This window comes from Squalius cephalus (genome assembly GCF_949319135.1).
Source record: "Squalius cephalus genome assembly, chromosome: 23".
Classification (NCBI taxonomy): domain Eukaryota; kingdom Metazoa; phylum Chordata; class Actinopteri; order Cypriniformes; family Leuciscidae; genus Squalius; species Squalius cephalus.
In genome coordinates, this window is record NC_137144.1 from 15,290,035 (window position 1) to 15,310,144 (window position 20,110).

The 20,110-nt window shown below is 34.3% G+C and overlaps 1 protein-coding gene across 3 annotated transcripts; it reads right to left on the reverse strand.

Annotated features, from left to right (window-relative positions):
- Nucleotides 1-3,211: 3,211 nt before the first annotated feature.
- parp6b (poly (ADP-ribose) polymerase family, member 6b) lies at nucleotides 3,212-17,604 on the reverse strand. 3 transcript variants are annotated; one of them, XM_079858526.1, is made up of 26 exons: nucleotides 17,438-17,604; nucleotides 17,251-17,305; nucleotides 16,860-16,904; nucleotides 14,310-14,626; nucleotides 13,689-13,865; nucleotides 13,370-13,447; nucleotides 12,104-12,198; nucleotides 11,636-11,696; nucleotides 11,113-11,203; nucleotides 10,969-11,035; nucleotides 10,726-10,875; nucleotides 10,234-10,372; nucleotides 8,844-8,975; nucleotides 8,587-8,682; nucleotides 8,404-8,496; nucleotides 8,083-8,208; nucleotides 7,912-7,977; nucleotides 7,582-7,649; nucleotides 7,461-7,509; nucleotides 7,258-7,370; nucleotides 7,102-7,174; nucleotides 6,930-6,999; nucleotides 4,764-4,843; nucleotides 4,466-4,529; nucleotides 4,302-4,386; nucleotides 3,212-3,983 (listed from the first exon to the last, which is right to left on the reverse strand). In XM_079858526.1, exons 5-26 carry the CDS (start codon nucleotides 13,731-13,733, stop codon nucleotides 3,887-3,889), a joined length of 1,938 nt encoding a protein of 645 aa, XP_079714652.1. In that variant the 5' UTR covers nucleotides 13,734-13,865; nucleotides 14,310-14,626; nucleotides 16,860-16,904; nucleotides 17,251-17,305; nucleotides 17,438-17,604; the 3' UTR covers nucleotides 3,212-3,886. The 3 variants fall into 3 exon arrangements, 2 of the variants coding, with proteins under 2 accessions (XP_079714652.1, XP_079714653.1); XR_013819793.1 differs by having other exon boundaries at nucleotides 3,218-3,983; nucleotides 4,691-4,843; XM_079858527.1 differs by lacking the exon at nucleotides 17,251-17,305 and having other exon boundaries at nucleotides 17,438-17,579.
- Between the last annotated feature and the right edge of the window lie 2,506 nt (nucleotides 17,605-20,110).

Sequence of the window (20,110 nt, forward strand, 5' to 3'; positions counted from 1 at the left end):
ACAATTTCAAATATATTGTGCTATAATGGTAAATATACTGTATTTTTAAAATATAATATTTTCATATGAAATATTTTTTTTTTTCTTGAAAGAAACTGTTTTAACAATATTACACAGAGAAATTACTTGACAGGTTTTTTTATTAATAATTTAATATGTATTAAATTATTAAAATATTGTTTATTAATATGCTACTTTAAAATGCAATACAACATTAAACAGTACAATGTACACATTAATAACAATAATAATAAGAGGAAAAACCCTTTAAAAAATCATACAAATGTGATGGTTGATGCAGGGATGTTTTTCTCCAAAATTATAATGCGATTTATAATAAAAAAATATATTTAAAAAATATTTTACTTTAAAAGTATATATATATATATATTGTTTTTTTTAAATATAACACATTTACATATAGAATTATTTATAATGTTTACTTGTAAGAAACTGTTTTATCAATATTCTATAGCAAAATTACTACAAAATGTTATTGTTAATAACTTAATATTTATCGAATTATTAAAAATGTTACTAAATAGTTTATACTTTATACCATTCAGAGTTAAATATAATGATAATTTAAAAGATGATAAAGTAAATAAAATGATACATTTAGTCTTTTACAAAGCACAAATTATGAATTACTTATTATTATTTATACTTTTATATATATAATGTTTTTGTTTTTATAATTTTATTTCATTTGTGTGTATTTTTCTTTTTACAATTATTTATGTTTATCTTGCATATTTGGTTAGGTAAAGATTTTTGCAGTAGCATTTTTACATTGTTTCCCACCAAATGAATGCTATTTTACAGTGTAAAAGAGTGGACACATTTCAGTGAGTGTCTTTAAAGATGCTATAGGACCAGTTACAGATATGCTGGTGGTAAAACTGGGCCTTTCAAGTGCACTGCCAACCAGACGGTCTTATTTTAGTAAGCTCCCAGAAGAGATAAAAGCGAACATGTTGACAATTACTGTTTCAATTACTTTATCAATCTCCATAGACGACACACACTCACAGCCGCTATCTGCCCGACAACAGAAACCAAGCCGCAGGGCCTCTCTAGCGGATTTCTTTGGAAGTCTTACTAATTTAATTAAAGGGAAATTAGGTCTCAAAGAGGAGCACTGCAGATTGCAACACCCCCAGGGAAATGAAGTCAGAATGAAGTTTGTTTAATGGTGTGAGGCGACTGAGTGGGGCTTCAGTGAGAACTTTGGTTAAAGAGGCAATCTCTCTTACAAAGGGATGAGAGGAATATTAAAGATTCGCTTTTTACTTCACGTCCGCTGGTGTGGAAGGAGAAATTGGGCGCCAGTCAAGAGCGTTTCAAAAACAAACTGTAACAGCAAGTTCCTCTGTAGCGAGAAATATGCAAGCTTGAAAACTGCCCGGGTAATTTTCTCGCTGATGAAAAAATGGAAAAGGGCTCCTTCATGCCTCACTTCCATTCTGGAACAGTTCTCCCTCACGGCTCAGTCCAAGTGCTTTTTGAACACGTTTTGCTGAGGGTGTCAGAACTACTCGAGCTGGATTGTATCGAGGTGTGTTCAGCCGTGATCTGCACTTGTACAACATTTGTGAGGGTCAGAGCATTCAAATGTGTCCCGAGAAAGATAATAACCACACTCAGTGAAAGGTAGAGTGTAAAAGAAAGGGGAACAGAAGGACTAACAGAATAAAAAGTGGATCGGGATGTGTCGGTACTGATGTCTGCACTGGGGAAAAAATTGTTGTTTCAACTTAAAAAAGTAAGTGTTCGTGCTGGCTTAAAAATTTTAAGTTTAGTCAACTCAAATATGCAAGTTGTCACTTAGTACAACTTCACATTTCAAGTCGACTAAACGTACAATTTTAAGGCAGCACGGACACTTACTTTTAAGTGGAAACAAAAAATTTTTTTACAGTGTAATTTAATGAAAGATGTGCCTAACATCAATCCATTTTGCACAGATCCTGTCGACTAAAAGAAAACTTTAGAGTAAATGATAAAGAGAAATCATGTGCACATTATCATACAAAGCAGTTTTTGGAAGTCAAAACATAATTTAGCCTACAAAGAAGAGGCAATTTAGTCAAAGTGGATAATTGGGACAAATTAAAACAGGTGACAAAAACAAGATGTTCCACTGCCTTTTTCAATTTTGTTATTCTAAAATAAGAAGAGAGAACAATTGTGTTTTATATGACATAGGCATCTTCAAAATAGAAAGATTGTGTTGGTTAATATATTAAATGACTGTTTTTAAGCCTGGCCTATAACATTTTTGTATACGACCTTAATGTAACCTATCTAAAACGTAAAATACATACTGTGTTAATATAATCAAAATAATATTTTTTTCAATGGGTTTATAATTGCACATTATAATTTTGTTAAATGCATTTTAATATGGGATGAATATTAAACAGTAAAGTTAACTTAACATTGTATTATTATTAATATGTTGTATCACGTTTTTTATTCATATAATAAATCATATATAAATAAAATAAAATAAAATACATAATTATAAGTAAATCTCTCTCACTCTCTCTCTCTCACACACACACATGTATAATATTCTTTGGGTATGGGGTCTCGGAGCAGATGCGGGGCTCATGTGGATGTAGTGCACTGTTATGAATTATTATGTGTTTCTGCTTCAGAGGAGAACAGACCCGCTGGCTAAACCGAGAAGTCAAAATGTCCTTTGGGACTTTGGCGCGATGCAACACACACTATTAATTTTTTTAGGGGTCGTGACTCATGACAGATAACAGTATGACAACAGACCTAGCCTATTTATTTCTATCATTATGGGGACTTTCCATTGGCATCTATTGTTTTTATAAAGTTATAGACTGTACACCAACAATTTGCAGAAACGTTTTAGCGTTTAGACATTATTCAGACCGTTTATAAACCGTTTTCATTGTTAGGGAAATTGAGAGGTCTTAAAGGGATAGTTCACCCAAAAATGAAAATTCTATCATGATTTACTCACCATCATGTTGTTTTAAACCTGTATGAGTTTCTTTGTTCTGCTGAACACAAAATAAAATATTTAGAAGAATGTTGGTATGTTGTCGTTACATGCTCTAAATGTATTGAAAATGAGCTGAAATACAAAAATGGGCCGTTTGAAAAAGCATGACCCTCAGATTAGGTTAGCGTCTTCTCAAGTTTGACATCGACCAAAAATCATACCTTTCTCGTCTGTAATGTGTCATTACGTGTAGTTTATTGTCAAGTCTTCTCCACTCGAAGGTCTCTGAAGAGTGAATGAGAACACGATGCCTTTATAGTGCACAGCACCAAACGTGAACATTTCATGTAGGCCTAAGAGGTTTAAGATCCATGTAACAAGTGGCATCACAACATTCTCATGAAAATAAACTCAGTCAACTGACGTATATGCTGCATTTCACTAGTAAACAACATACATTAAACAGGACCTGTAATCTCTAGTCTAGTGTTAGATGTAAATAGATGTAAACACTTCAAAATGGCATGTTTATAGAATTAGAAGCCTTTCCTATTTCATTTCCAAGTTATTTTTATGCTTCTCTTTAGGCAATAGAGACCCCCAGTGGGCAAAATGGGAATTCATTTTTTTTTTTTTTTCAACTGCTGTAAATTCAACAGCACTTCTCATGATGTAGAAAAAATGTAAAGCGAACATGACATAAATAGAGACTAAATTAAAAATCAAGAAAATGTTTTATCAAAAAAGTTACAAAAGGGGATTCCGTTCTTTCCATGTAAAGACAAACTTGACTGGAGGTTAGCGTCACCAAAAACACCTAGTTTGAGGTAATTCTTTCCCATTTTCAGTTGATATGTTCCCTTGTAGAGTTTCTCAAAGCATCACAGTGGTGAAACGGGTCAGTCAGGTCGATTGTCCTCCAATCACCCGCAATATCTCCTTCTGTATCCGGACGTCCTGTGTGTTTATGTTAGCATCTCCTACCTGACCGTCCTCGTACCTGAGGAATGACAAAGAACATGCTAAAGCGTAGACCCAGCAAACAAAAATATGTTTTATGATTGTTTTTTTAATGTTCACATTAATATTTAAAAATGTTATATCTGAATGTCCTCTGAATGTAAAAAATATGTTTTAAGGTAAAAACGTTCCATGAATGTTCTATAAATTATGTTTCTTTGTGCTAACGTTTTGAGAACTTTAATAAGACCAGATAACTTTGAACAAATGTTTTATTAAAAGGCGGCATGAAATCAAAATGGACAATTTTGTTTGACCATAAAAGTTAACCTCCCCTGTTAGCCGGGAAGATACTCACACAAAAAAGAACCGTGTGCAGACGTGATCAGAAATCGGGCAGACCCAAATATTTCCATGTTTCTGTAGATCTTTGGATGTTATTACTGTTGAACAAAAATTAATAAATCTCTACAATGATTTGAATGACATAATTTGTATTTCCAGGTATTATAAACATCATACCCTCACACAGAGCAACACAGTTCAGATTCCGACTCTGAAGAAACCTTGAATGTACGGGTCGACACTGCAAAAGAAAAATGACACATTTAACAGTGATACAATACAAGAAAGTAAGAAGTGTCTTTCTTGTAGCTGATAAACTAGCGATGTGAGTGCAATCCCAAAAGTGAACAAATAACACTTATATGACTCTGCTTATATTGTTTCCAATCAGGTTCGACTCACCTAGTATGATTAACTACAGATTGCACCTGTAATACATCCGTATCAGTCCAATCTCCACAGATAGAGTTAATACCTGTAAGACAGTGTTGACCCGGTTGTAGTGCTGTACTAATTCTTCTTTAGTAGGCATGTGGTGCTGTCCTTTTCCCATTCCTGCACACAAATACAGCAGCATTAATTAACACTGCAGTAAAACATTCAAAATTATTTCAAATACTTCAGAAATGTTTCCTCAAAAACATAATCTGGCAGTGGTATTGATGGTACTTGGGTATATAAATCATAGTACAGAATGATTATCATATTCAAATATTAAGGTATTTATAAGAGTGTTTGTTTCAAAGTTTTTGATGCCAAGGACCCTCAAAACGTATGATACCTTTGCGAGGGGCCTCCTCCTTAGAATATAAAGGCAGCTGTATATTTTAATACATGAAGATACATTTATGTGAGAAAACCATTTATTATGATACTATAAAGTGTCTATAATACAAAAAAAACATGTTGTTTTCTAAATGACTTCAATCCCAAATTAATATAAATTATTTATAATTACTTTCTCTGACCTGTTTAAAAAATAAAAATAAGTTATTAATTTATATTTATTGTGATTAATCTCATAATCTGACCAGTTTCTAAAGAAAATACCAATAATTTATATTTATTGTGATTAATCTCATAATCTGACCAGTTTCTACAGAAAATACAAATAATTTATATTTATTGTGATTGATCTCATAATCTGACCAGTTTCTACAGAAAATACAAATAATTTATATTTATTGTGATTAATCTCATAATCTGACCAGTTTCTATAGAAAATACAAATAATCTATATTTATTGTGATTAATCTCATAATCTGACCAGTTTCTACAGAAAATACAAATAATTTATATTTATTGTGATTAATCTCATAATCTGACCAGTTTCTACAGAAAATACAAATAATTTATATTTATTGTGATTGATCTCATAATCTGACCAGTTTCTACAGAAAATACAAATAATTTATATTTATTGTGATTAATCTCATAATCTGACCAGTTTCTTCAGAAAATACAAATAATTTACATTTATTGTGATTAATCTCATAATCTGACCAGTTTCTTCAGAAAATACAAATAATTTACATTTATTGTGATTAATCTAATAATGAGACCAGTTTCTACAGAAAATACAAATAATTTATATTCATTGTGATTAATCTCATAATCCGACCAGTTTCTACAGAAAATACAAATAATTTATATTTATTGTGATTAATTTCATAATCTGAGCAGTTTCTACAGAAAATACAAATAATTTATATTCATTGTGATTAATCTCATAATCCGACCAGTTTCTACAGAAAATACAAATCATTTATATTTATTGTGATTAATCTAATAATCTGACCAGTTTCTATAGAAAATTTCTCTCTACTACTCTATTCTGTTCTATAACAAAAAAAAAAAAAAAAAAAAAAAATGCGTTGAATTATACTGAGAAGGGTCATAGCACTTGCATTTTGTTGTCCTACTGCTAGTTTAACTGCTTCTATTGTTCTCATTTGTAAGTCGCTTTGGATAAAAGCGTCTGCTAAATGAATAAATGTAAATGTAAATGTAAATACAAATAATTTATACTTATTGTGATTAATCTCATAATGTCTGACCAGTTTTTAAATTATATATATATATATATATATATATATATATATATATATATATATATATATATATATATATATATATATATTATAAATATAAAAATTTGTTAATTTATATTTATTTTGATTAATATCAATCTGATATATTTGTAGAAAAAAAATTATAGATATATTGTGATTAAACTCAAAAAAAAAAAAAAATTTGTATAAATAATTTATATTTATAGCAATTAATCTGACCAATAATATCTGACCAGTTTTTAGAAAATGATAAATCGAAATGTTAAATGTGTATCTTAGGTTAACACAATAACCTTGAAAAACCAAAAATACATTTCAATATGTTTTTCTTTCTCTCAAATTTTCTGTGGACCGCCTTGCAGCCCTGGAAAGTTCCTGGACCCTTGTTTGAAAACCCCCGAAGACCTAACTGGTATTATCATGGTGCATGTCTAGAAAATCATGGTATTACCATGGTCCCTGTCCCAAATTGTCAAAATATGTCCAAAATGTCTCTGTCTCTCAAAATGTCCAAAACGATTAACTTTTCGATGCATATTTAAAAAAAATGTTGCCCCAAAGACTCCTACCTGAGTATCCAAATGAGATGCTGGAGATGGGGCTGAGGTAGATGCCCTTCCCATAGGCCGCCCCATGCAGCTTGTGTCAAAGAGAACAGGAAGAAATATTGGCCAAGGCCCAATATGCTATGTAGGAAATCTGTGGTAGGGTAACACACTACATTAGGGGTAACCGTGGTACCTGCAGTTTCGTGTAGGAGGCGTTTACAAGTCCATTTCGTAGAATGGAGTGCCAGTTTTCAATATGAGAACCACTGAAGATAGAAAACCAGGGATTAGTCACAAAAGTCAAGATGTTAGTGATCATGATATGATCTCATGCAAAACTGAAGCTCACTGAAAAGCGAACGTGCTGCCGTGGAGTTTTCGGGCGGTGCGAAAGCGGGCCTCTTTGGCAGGAGGACTGCTGAGGAGCAGGAACTGATGGGAGGTGTGCATGAACTTCAGTTGCTGGAAGTACAAAAACGGAGGAGTGAGACAGAGGACATAAAGGTTTAGTCACGCTGTTATTTGAGAGAAAATGTGATCAAACGCCCTTACCCTGCTGGAGGGGAGCTTGACAAAGTGAGACCTGTTGCTGGATATAATCCTGAGAAGAAAAAGAAGATTAAGGGTCATTACAATGACAGGAAAATGTCTGAGGAAACACAGCTTCACTCACCACTGTAGCAGAGGATGTGCAAGCGGGTCCATTTTGTCCATCTGTTTCTTTATTTCAACATAAGGGCCCTGTAAAATATTAGTTTAGGTGTCACTCATTTCCTTAACAAGGACTTTGGATGGTCTATAAAATGTGAATGTTGATGTAGCAATTGTGAGTCACAGTCATAGCGCCACCAACTGGCAGAAGGAAGTGTGTCACAACAACAGGCTTTGAAATTGTCTTCTTATATTCACAGAATTGTTTCAAACTTGGTTAGAATAATGTCAAGACACGGATAATGTAAAATTACGTGTCTCAAATAATGTTGGCATTTTACAAATGACTCACTTGTGTTATTTCTCGGATTGACGTGATGCTGTCTAATGCTCTCTGCAGCCGCTCGTAACTTCTTTTCTATAAGCGGAAAATGAACGAAGAAAGTCACACAGTCATTTTAAACAGGAAATTCCAGAATTCTAAAAATGAAATTAGAAACGTTTTGTTTGGTAAAGAAGCTACCTTCGGATTGAAGGCCAGAGACTTGGGGTCATGAGGGTCAACGACAGAGGGGTAAGGGTCAAAGATAATGCTTTTACGGGTAGATTCAAGTGCAGCACGACACATTGCCACCAGCAGGTCCACTACCTGTATAAAACAGTAATATTGTGAAATATTATTAGGATTCAAAATAACTATTTACTGGTAAATATACACTAAATGTATAAAACTTTTGACCGGTAGTGTATACATTTTATATAAAACCATCTTATTTAACAACAATAGAAGCCTATGGTATGGTATGGTATGGCTTGATTTAGCTAAGTGAAGTGTGTGTGATACCTCAGCTCCTGTGGCTACATCTTCCGCAGCTCCTGACATGACACCCAGAGTGTTGAAGGAGAACACGCACAGTTCTCTCGTGCAAACAGCAGGCTGAACGACACAATGAGAAAATAGATTGTGATGATAGTGATATGGACGTACAAGTGCTTTTCAATGGAGATTTCCAAGTGTGTGTTGTACCTTGAGCATGGAGCCGTTCTGAAAGACATGCTGTTCATCACAGACCACGCAATAATCGTTCAGAGTTGGGATCCTTTGTTCTGAGTACTTCAAAACCTAGAGGACAAAAAGGTAAGTTGGATAATCAGGTTAAATAGTTTTATGAATAAAACAGCAAGAAAGAATACAAGAAATAAGACCAATTGCAATTCATTATGCAAATATTAGAAGTGTTTTACATTTAAACGTAGAATGCATTGAATAATGTTGAGGTTTACCTGAACGAGGAAGCCGTACTCCAGGGTCGGGATGCTCTTGCAGTGCATGAGCGCTTGTGAGGAGAAGAAGAGTTGAATGAGCTGCCTGGTGGTGATGTGCACTGTGGATCTTGAGCCTGGGACGGCCACAGTCTGTTAAAAAAGCACTGCGTCAATCATTTGACAAATTGTTAAATAGATTAATATATACAAAGTGACAGTGTGTGTATATATATATATATATATATATATATATATATATATATATATATACATACAGTACCGTTTGGGGTCAGTAAGAGAAAGTGATACTTTTATTCAGCAAGGATGCATTAAGTTGGTCAAAAGTGACGACAATATAATAGATTTATAGTTCAAATAAATGCTGGTCTTCTGAACTTTCTATTGATCAAATAATCCTGAAATAAATGCATCACAGTTTCCACAAAAATATGAAGTATTAAAGGGATAGTTCACTTTGAAATTAAATGTTGGTATGTTTTAGCTTACCTGAAGGGCATCCAAGATGTAGGTGTCTTTTTTTCCGCAGTAGTTTCAATTTTAATATTTTTAGGTCAAACCGTTCTTGTCTGACAGTCATATCATGCAGGTCTATGGTCACTGTCTCAAAGAGCATGCACAGAGTCCAAATTAAACAATTCCCCATCGTAAGTACACATTGACGGCCTAAGACACGAAACGAGCGGTTTGTGTGAGAAAACGAACAGTATTTATATTGTTTTTACCTCTTATAACACAACCACGTCCAAGTGATCTGAGGGCGCGCGCGCTTCCTGCTGTGTGACGTGTACGCAGACTGGTGCATAGATATATATACACTAGATTTCGCATTAAAGACATTCGTTCCAATGAACTGCCGTAGCCAAGGCGACATCTAGTGTATATACAGTATCTATGCACCAGTCTGCGCACACGTCACACAGCAGGAAGCGCCCGCGCCCTCAGATCACTTGGACATGGGTGTGTTATAAGAGGTAAAAACGATATAAATACTGTTCGTTTTCTCACACAAACCGCTCGTTTCGTGTCTTAGGCCATCAATGTGTACTTACGATGGGGAATTGTTTAATTTGGACGATGGGGAATTGTTTTAATTTGGACTCTGTGCATGCTCTTTGAGACAGTGACCATAGACCTGCATTATATGACTTTCAGACAAGAACGGTTTGACCTAAAAATATCAAAACTGAAACTACTGCGGAAAAAAAGACACCTACATCTTGGATGCCCTTCAGGTAAGCTAAAACATACCAAAATTTAATTTCAAAGTGAACTATCCCTTTAATATTGACAATTGTTTTCTAAAAATGTTTCTTGATTTCTGAAGGACATGTGTGATATCAGGATACATATAGATTACATTATTATATGTAGGCATGTTTAAACGCACTTGTCCAATTGGGTTGGAGGTGTGCAGATCTCCTTTGGTGCAGGACATGGAGCGGCTCATCAAGCGGGTCACTCTCAGCTCTTGTCCTGCTGGCCTTGCTTTCACCCCAGGGCCCTGAATTAGAGGAACACTGGAGCACCTGGGGGGAAAAATAGCCGTTAACATGTTAACACTGTTAATATTACTATTAGGATATTTGGCACATATATTTTTTACTCTCTGGATCAGTGGTTCTCAACCTTTTTTACTCCAAGGTCCCCCTTCCTCTCCAAATCAATACTGCAAGCGGTTCTATGAATATGCAAATCAGCCCCGCCTCCACTCACTCACACCAGCTCAAAGATCCACTCGTTGACGATCACACGTTGACGTAATTGGTTACAAGGTAACTTGTGAACTCTTTTTTAAAAATATTATCTTGCGGTTCCCCTTGGATGATCACTGAGGCTAGTGAGCCTGAGAACCACTGCTCTAGATTGGATCTTATCTTACTTGGTTATTGGTGAGAAGATGCTGAGTCCAGCTCTGAACTTCTTGATGGTTCCTCCAGCCTTAAACCAGCTGTGTCTCTTCCTCTGTTGTGCGTTCAGGAACTCGTTGCTGAGATGTCTCCATTGATTAGATACAAAAGTGCTGAGAATTCTGCGAGAAGACATCAATATTTGTTGGTGTAATCATTACCGAGGCATATGCAGTATGTCAGTTTGGACAAAATAGAATAGAAACACAGCTCACCTTTTAAGCTGCACCCCAAGGCAGAAACCATCTTTACAAGTTGGCTGGAACACCTCCACAGTGGGTTCTTAAAGAGGTGGAGATGCTGTCAGCGGATTTAAGTTGAGTCACTTCCTGTCTTTCGTAACTAAAATAGTTACTCACCTGGTCCATCCAGATACTGGGAGAGGGAGAAACGAAGCCGTAAAATGATTGGCTCTGTTCTACTGACCTTCCATGCTGACGCCACCTCCTCCTGCAGAATGCAAACATTATTTTAGTAACATTGAGATACTATTATAGATTTTTTTATTTGTATTTTTTTATTTTCCATTTTCATTTTGAGTTAAAATTGTAGTAGTTTTATTTTATTGTGTTTTTTATTATTATTTCAGTTTTAATTTGAATTATTTTAGTACATCAAGCTAAGCTCAATGAAAATGTTGCATTGGGAACTAGCTGTAATGAAATAAGTTTTTCATATTTTATTTTAGTTAATGTTTATTTTATTACAAGTAACAAAATTAATTTTTCTGCTTTCAGTTTTAGCTAAAGTTAACTATAACAGCCCTGAGTAGGGGATGCAAACTTTTTCCTACGTGATGGTGCATTTCTGCTCTTTTTCAAATGGCTCATTTGGAATATGTTAAATTTGGAAATTATTAAAGTAAGTTTCAAAAGCTCTTACATCCAGGAAGCTGACATTAATGTGGAGGTCAATGTCCACATCGTCAATGGTCTCATACTCCCTGAAATAAAGAGAGCAGGTAAAAACTCCACAGTTACATTGATGGTGAACATTTTGTGGACAGAGGCTTCCCAACTAAGCAATGTAAAAAATGTGGCTGCAATTAGTTATAACAACTTAAAAAATTTTGAGATAACTTAAATATCCAACTTAACTAAACTAAACTAAAGTTAACTAAACTTAATATTTTAAGTCAAGCATGAACACATACTTTTTAAAGTTGAAACAACGCATTATTTCTTAATCACAGCAATCATTTTTTACAGTGTAATAATAAAATAATCATGAACAATGACCTCAAACACAGTAGAAATGACATGATCCTCATATACAAGCTTAGTTGATTTCCTTTTATTCCCATGTTAGCATTTCATGGGACTTGTTGAAGCTTCGTGGGTCAAAATGTACCTGACAAAAACGGCACTTTCAGAGTAGATGTCCTTCACTGCACCAACATCGATGTCCAGCTGCGGGTGTCGACCCAGGTCAGTGGCATAATGACCCTGCATAGAAACTTACGTTAGCATAAGAGTCATCTACAATGTACAAGGATACATTTCATGTCTATTGATGGTAATAAATATAAGTAATACAAATAAAATTTTTATTTAACGACAATAACCCTGTACTGAACGAAAAACTTCCTGCAACTAAAGAAAATGGTGTATCACAACACCATGTGACATGGCATCTTATGGAGTTATTTTAAATACATTACTGTAAGAGCCCTATCATTTTATTCCAATAATGAATCTAAAATAACATGTCAAGTCAAGGAGTATATTAATTAACTATCAACTCTGTTGGGTACATTGTTATGGTTTGCAATATATTTATGTTATATATATTTATTTCAGTTCAAATATATGTTCAAATGACGTTAACCTGACCAAGAAAATAGCATGTGGTTGGCCAGACAAGGCCTGCAACATATATAACATATACTGTCCTGGCTCTATGTGATTATGTCCACTGATGATAATTAATTGTTTGCCATAGATTGTTATTATTACATTATCCACACAGGTTGGAGTTCTGCATATCATTACCGAAATCATCCTGAAGGCATATTTATGGTGAAAAAAAGTTCCTGTCCTTAATGACTGTGCTGCGGATATCACATGAATATTTGCACAAAAAAAAAAAGAAAAGAAAATTGACCCTTTAAATACATGTTACTTGAAGTGTAGCACTTCATCAGAGTGTGTACAGCTAGATCTGACAGGGAAACCATTCTTTTATTTGTAATATCAAAATTATGTTTAATGATTTAGCTTGCAGTTATGTTACATTGATGCTGAACTAAAACCAATAGTCATTTTACTGTTTTAGGAGCTCAACCAAGTGAAAATAATGTCCCGAACGATACGTTCATTTGTTATTCATTAAGAGAGGACAGTTACTGAAAAACTGGAGCCATCTGCTGCTCCTCATACTAGGGAGCCGCCTTTAAACCTACACTAATCCCCTGAAAACCCCACAATGCACTTTGGTAACCCCAATGCACTCTACATTCAGCCACTGACGTATGTAGATGAGCAAAATGAACAAATTATAGATAAAATACATGTAGATACATGAATAAATTAACAAAACTAGCTTTGTTTACTAATTTAGCTAATTAGCTTCAGGTTTAGCATGAGTTTCTAATAGACTGTTTGGTAAGGTGCTAACCTGGGCGCAGTAGATGAAATCCTCAACATCGCTGTCACCATCCGAGTCCTCGTCGCTCCAGAATTGCTCACCGATGCTCTGAAAAAGTTATCAGGGGTCAATCACAGCTAATTTCCCCTGTGAAGCGCTAATTCATTACCCATCCCCCATTCATTAGACACTGAATAGCCCTTATCAGTCAGTCAGTAATCTACTCAACGAGGTGAGTGTGTCAGTAGGGCAGCCTACATCTTAGATCATCCGCTTGGTCTGGTTAAGTCAAGGCATGTTATTTGCGTACAGTGCGTTAGATAATGGTTAGCATGTTTGTTTTCCCTACCATGCTGTTCATAGATGCTGCTCTAGTGAGTTTCCTCTGCCACATTCATCCATTCCAGCTAAGTGTGGTTTGGCTAGGCTGGGATTTGTTTGGGAAGTCAACGCAGGTTGAACAAAGCCGACTGAAGGGCTGTGTTCATTTATTGGGGTCCATTAGCAAAGTCATCTCCATGGCAGTCTGTGACAGCACAATTCAAGAGTGGTAATTCATTAAACATCCATTTAGAGTTCATTTGGGTCACCACATATTGACTTATGTGTGGTGCACATTACAAAACACTTAAAATGTGATTGCATGTACGTATTCTATATGGAGGATTACATTTATTGATTTATTTTTAATATATATATTTTATATCGAATACAGTATTTTAAAATAAAGTAATTATAATAATCAATAATGTAGACTCTGTATTAGTCCATTGTTTCTGTTCTTTACAGACGTCATTTGTCTTTGCTAATTATCCTGTACACCTGTTGGATGTTCTGATGTTTTCTTTAAACAATAAATGAATGAACAAAAATATGAATGAATATAACATAATATGAGCACAATCCATAAAATATTAAACATATTACATTTGCAGTAGTTCTGCACTGTAAAAGAAAATTCCAGTCTTACCTCTTGAAGACAAGGCAGATGCTTTTGGAGGTTGTATGGCATAACCTTAACAAAACATCCCAAAATGCTCTACACCAGGAAGCATGTGTATATATAGTGAGTTGGCTGACACAAAGGGTCTTAATTAGAAAGGAGTACCCCTATTGTCTAGCGTCACTGTCTCTCATCTGGCTCCACTCATGGCTTGTTTTCTCGCTGTCTGCTTTCTCCCTGACAACACACGACAGCTCGGGCATGCTCAGTGTGTGCCGTCCGGGTCATGAGACCGGCAGCTGACAGCCAGTGTGTAGTAGCAGGAGAGGAGGGGAGGGGGTGAGCTGAAAAGACATGGCTGGTAGATCATGGAACAGAAGATCAAATGCAACCCCCTGCGTGCCCATGACCTTATATTTTCATCTCTTAATGCATGCTGTGTTATACACACACGTGTGAGTGTGTGTCATTCATTTAACAAAGGGCAGATCTGTTGCTGTATTCTGTTCTATTCTATTGTGCTGAGTTGTTTTCTATTCTATATTCTATTCTATTTTGTTCTATTCTATTGTATTATTCTATTCAGTTTTTATGGCGTGTTAAGTTCTATTCTATGCTATTCTTTATGGCGTGTTAAGTTCTATAATTCTATGCTATTCTTTATGGCGTGTTAAATTCAATTTTGTGCTCTGTTATATTTTGTTATTTTCTGGTGTGTTGAGTTCTATTCTATTGTGTTTTATTGTATTTCATTCATTCTATTCTTTTTCTTATAAATTCATTTCTGTTTTGTTCTTTTGTGGTGTGTTGAGTTCTATTGTATTGTGTTAAATTTAATTCTATCCTATCATATTCTATAGAGTTTTGTTCTAATCTGAGCTTGTGTGTTGAGTTCTATTGTGTTGAATTGTGTCCTACTCTATGTGCTGTTCTTTTCTGGTCTTTTGTGGTATCTCTGTTCTATTTTATTTTTTCTGTGCTGTTCTTGAAGTTGAGTTCTATTTAATTGTGTTCTTTTCTAGTTAGTTATTTTATGGTGTGGTAAATTCTGTTCTATAATGTTTTATTATATTTAGTTCATTTGTGTGTTAAGTTGCGCGCTATTGTGTTCTATTTTATTGTGTTGTTTTATTATATTCTATTATTTTGTAGTTAAATTCAATTCTGTGTTCTGCTCTTTTTGTGGTGTGTTGGGTTCTACTCTATTGTTTTTATTACATTCTGTTATTTTATTGAGTGATACGTTCTATTATGTTGTGTTCTAGTCTATTGTGTTGAGTTTCATTCTATGCTATTTTTTGTGCTCCATTTTGTGCTTTGTTATATTTTGTTCTTTTCTGGTGTGTTGAGTTCTATTCTATTGCTTTTTTTCTATTCTGTTTTATGGTTTGTTAAGTTCTATTCTATTGTGTTCTATTCTAGTGTGTTGAGTTGTATTTTATTCTATTCTTTTCCTTTGTGGTGAGGTAAATTCTATTCTCTGATCTATTTTGTTGTGTGTTGAGTTGAGTTATATCGTATTGTGTTCAGTTTAATTCTCCTGTCCTATTAAATTGAGTTGTGTTCTTATCTGTTATTCTGTGGTGTGTTGAGTTATATTGTGTTGACTTGTGTTCTATACTTTTTTTTTTTTTTTTTTTGGTATGTCGAGATCTGTTCTATTTTTTCTGTTCTGTTTTTCTGTGGTGAGTTGAGTTCTATTTGATTCTGTGTTCTTTTCTTGTCTGTTCCTTTACTGTGTGGTAAAAAAAATCTATTTTGTTTTATTATATTGTTGAATTCTATTCTATGTTATTTTTTGGTCTTCTGTGGTGAGTTATATTCTTTTTTATTTTGTTGTGTTCTCTTCTATTTTGTTGAGTTGTGTTTTATTCTTTAAGTAGGCAGTTTTTATTATATTCCAAAATATTGAGAAACACAGGAACTCATGAAGGGATAAACGCGAACCACATAAATCATAAACGAGAACCGCCAAGGGACTAAAATAAACAGGGAGTATAAATACAAGGCGAACATAATGAGAGACAGGTGCAAATCATAAGTATCCATAGAAACAAACAAGGATATAATCAGTAATCAAAGCGGAGAAACAGGAACTAATGGGAAAAAACAGAATATCAAAGAAAGGGTCAATAACGTAAACGTTATATTTTATTCTATTAAATTCTATTCTGTTTTATGTTCTATTCTATTCTATTGTTGTGTTATGTTGTATTTGGATCTGTTGAGTTGTGTTCAATTCTATTTGTTCTATTATGTTGTGTTTTGTTTGTTGTTCAATTGAATTCTATTCTTAATGGCATATCACTGGGCATTAGTATTACACTTAAAATGAATAGGCTGTCAAAACTATTGTACATGGACAAGTGATACATTTTACAGCAATCATGTTTGGAAGATTATGAATTATAAAAGATTATAAAATATTTAGATGAATTGTCCTTGAGGGCCTCAGCCCTCAACAAATCATACCTTCCTGTTCCAGGTATGTTAAGCTGCTCAACAAAGTCATTTTCATAATTTATCATTTTAACAAGAACTTTGAGTGGATAAAAATAGGTTACTTCGTGACAGTACCTCATCATTTAGTCATTATGGCGGGTGGGGAACAACACCAGAGATCTGAAGGAGATGGATGGCGGTGGAGACATGCGAGAGAGATGGAGAGAGGCCCAAATAACTGTACATGGCAAACTGTGCAAAAGAGATCATGACACACAAACACTTAATCTGTCAACAGTCTGACCCGTCCCATTTGTATCATGTTCACGTTACACTAGGGGTGTTTTCCGTTGACATACATCTGTAGCTACAGATGGTACCACAATCATTGCTTTGCGATGATTATGTAAAAATATTTTACAGTTTATGTTATATATTTTGTAACTATTGCAGCCTACTATAGCAATTACAATATGGAAGTAACATGGTTTGTGTGTTTTACCCATCTCAGACACAACATCCTGACCTTAATCTGTAATTATCGTCTCAGACACCTGGTAATGTTGGTCCTAAAGCAGGTACTGCAGAAATAACATTAACAACTGCATAGTCTGTGGACACTACAGACGCACCACAAAGTAGCCTATCTGTATACTTTTAAGTCACAATTAAAATGTTAAAGGGGCTATATGTAATTTTCATGTTTTACTCACTTTTTTATTGTCAACCTGTGAACATCTTGAAATTAAACTTAAACAACGAGACCTTCCTCGACTTCCTAGGTTGCCTATGAAAGCCCATAGGCTGATTTTTTGTGTGTGGAGGACTCGTCGGGACGTTTTTGCCAGGAAAATCAAAAGGATGTGACGTTTACGCGTGCAACCAAGCTTGTTTGTTTACGAAACATGAAATGAAATCTTATGAAGGTAATATGATGTCATAAATAATCACATGTGCAGGGTAAGATTTGTGAAAGTGTACATAAGATTGCAAGCGTAAATAAAGTCTCAATCCAATAACGTTAACACCAGCTCGAAATTCAGTATTAACTCATATAGTCAGCCTAATGGTGCACAGCTTATTAATCATGATTTATTTATTTATGTACCATGTATGTGTGCATTAAAAGTACAATTTCGGCAACGAGAACGATGCTGAGCCAAATTAAGATAAAGAAAGATGTGTTCCGGCGACTGGTGTGTTTATTGAACCAATCAGATAAGAGTAAATCGAGAGTCAGCGAGAAGCTCATTTGATTGGCTACATGATGAAGGTGGACCCGCCCTCCTCTTCGCGCTCGCAAAACTCAGTGAGTGAGAGAATCATGCCAAAACTTTAAGTGCAGGTAAAAGAAAGAAGCAACTGTACAAATATGGTTATTTCGGGAACTTTTTTGCGGGAAAAATGGAAGTCAGAAGAATACAGATCATATTTATTTTGCGTAAGCATGAAGCTGCAGTTTCGCAATACATGCATTACACTTACGTATAACAGTAAAGTGCAGCAAATATTTTTTTCTTACACTTGAAAGGCAATTTACACCTTTACAAATCTTCTCTTGCACACGCAAATTTTATTTACGCTTGCAATCTTATGTACACTTTCACAAATCTTACCCTGCGCATTCGATTCTTTATGGCATCATATTACCTTCATACCTTTAAATGTTTAATCCGACTCTTTCTGGTCAGATAGTGTGCTATCTGTTTTTGAAATAAATGCCACATGGTTTTATATTTTAGGAAATTTTAATGCAATGCCATTTCTATATTTTAAGTGTGGCTTATACTTGTATTAGCCAATGTACTGTATGTGAATGTTCTGGTTGTGCATATTATGTATTTTATTATCTATTATCACACAAATTTTAACCAATATATTTGATTTTCTGTTACACAATTTACAATAGGATTAAGAAGCAGTAAAATCCTAAAAATGTTCCAGAAAAATGTATATATTAAATGTTTTTTACTTTAAATAATTAAATACAAAAATAATTACAGTAATAATATAAATAAAATAATTGCATTCAAATTAACTGAATGCCTCAACAGTTCTCACAAGCAATTTGTCTCGTGTCAAGACTGCTTTATGTTGTATGAAACAGCACATACATACGTCACTGCACATGCACAAAAATGAGGACAACAAACCTTATTTCCCAACTTCTGGAGATACAAAAGAATAAAGCTGTGTAGAAACAGAGTATAGAGAAACTGTTCCACAAGAGCAGTGCTGACTGCTGTAGATGTAGACTGTGTAAGTATGGGTGTGCCATACTTGTGCCGTGATGTTTAAATATGGCCTAATAGAGGCAGGAGACATTTTCCATGGAGTTAGCCTGATGGTTTTTATATTGTCCACTAGAGGGAGGTATGTTCAGACTCATTTGGTCTCTAATAAAAATAATATAAAAGAAAAGAAAAATCAGATTACACATTTGACCACAGAATGTTCTCAAAGAAAGCAAATCTTTCTGCCAATTAATATATATATATTTTATAGAAAATATTTATTTTGTATATTGGCCCATTAATATCCCTCACTTTCCAATGAATTTGACAGTAATGTTAATAATAATAATTTTCAATAATTAATTATTGACTGAATTGAATTTAAAGGTACACTATGTAACTTTTCGGTTAAAACACAAAACTAAAATATAAACACGTATAATAGGCTTACCATACTGAATCAGGGTAAGACAAAATCACGTTTTGGAAGAAGCATTGATGATGTGTTGACTCATTATTTAAATGTTGTCAATTTTGAACAAAAAATGTTACATGATATTTACAATTTAAAAAATATACATCAGTAAGTAATGTTCATGTTCAGATGCTAAATGTCTTCTAATACGGCGCAAAATCACCAGTACGTGGTGCTTGTTAAGTCCATATGAAACTGCAAACCTAATTTAGACCAAAGTGCAAACCTAAAGAAATCCCATACCTATAAGTGTACATTCCTTATATGCATTTTTGGATCAGTCGATGGACCGTTCAAAGATTTTCGAATGCCAATGGTAAAGGGTTTCCTTGAGAAATGTTCTCCCTATGACAGGGAGAACATGTTGTAGTGAACAGAATCGGACTGTGCATGATTGCTAAAATGTTTGGTTGCCTTGAAGCTGTAATTTTGGCTTTAAAGTTGATTTGTTGTATTCCCGTTCTGATGTTAGTTGATGTCACGCATACTGTAAGTGTAAACAAAACAAATATTCACATTTAGAATTAAGTACTACAATATCTCTCACATGCATCCGTCTGTGCTTGCAGTTACAGCCTTCTTTAGGAGTGAATAAAAAGATAGACAATTGTAGAAACATGATTTTGCATAAAACCAAAACAAAGAATTTTTCTTGCAACATTTGGTAGTTAAAGCTG

What these genes read in the sequence shown, in the direction of transcription:
- parp6b (XM_079858526.1), bottom strand. Translation starts at nt 13,733, where the DNA reads ATGTGGCAGAGGAAACTCACTAGAGCAGCATCTATGAACAGCATG. An exon ending in AGTACGGCTTCCTCGTTCAG is followed by an intron (nt 8,683 to 8,843) that starts GTAAACCTCAAC and finishes TTTGTCCTCTAG; the next exon opens with GTTTTGAAGTACTCAGAACA. An exon ending in GGCAGCACGTTCGCTTTTCA is followed by an intron (nt 7,175 to 7,257) that starts GTGAGCTTCAGT and finishes TTCTATCTTCAG; the next exon opens with TGGTTCTCATATTGAAAACT.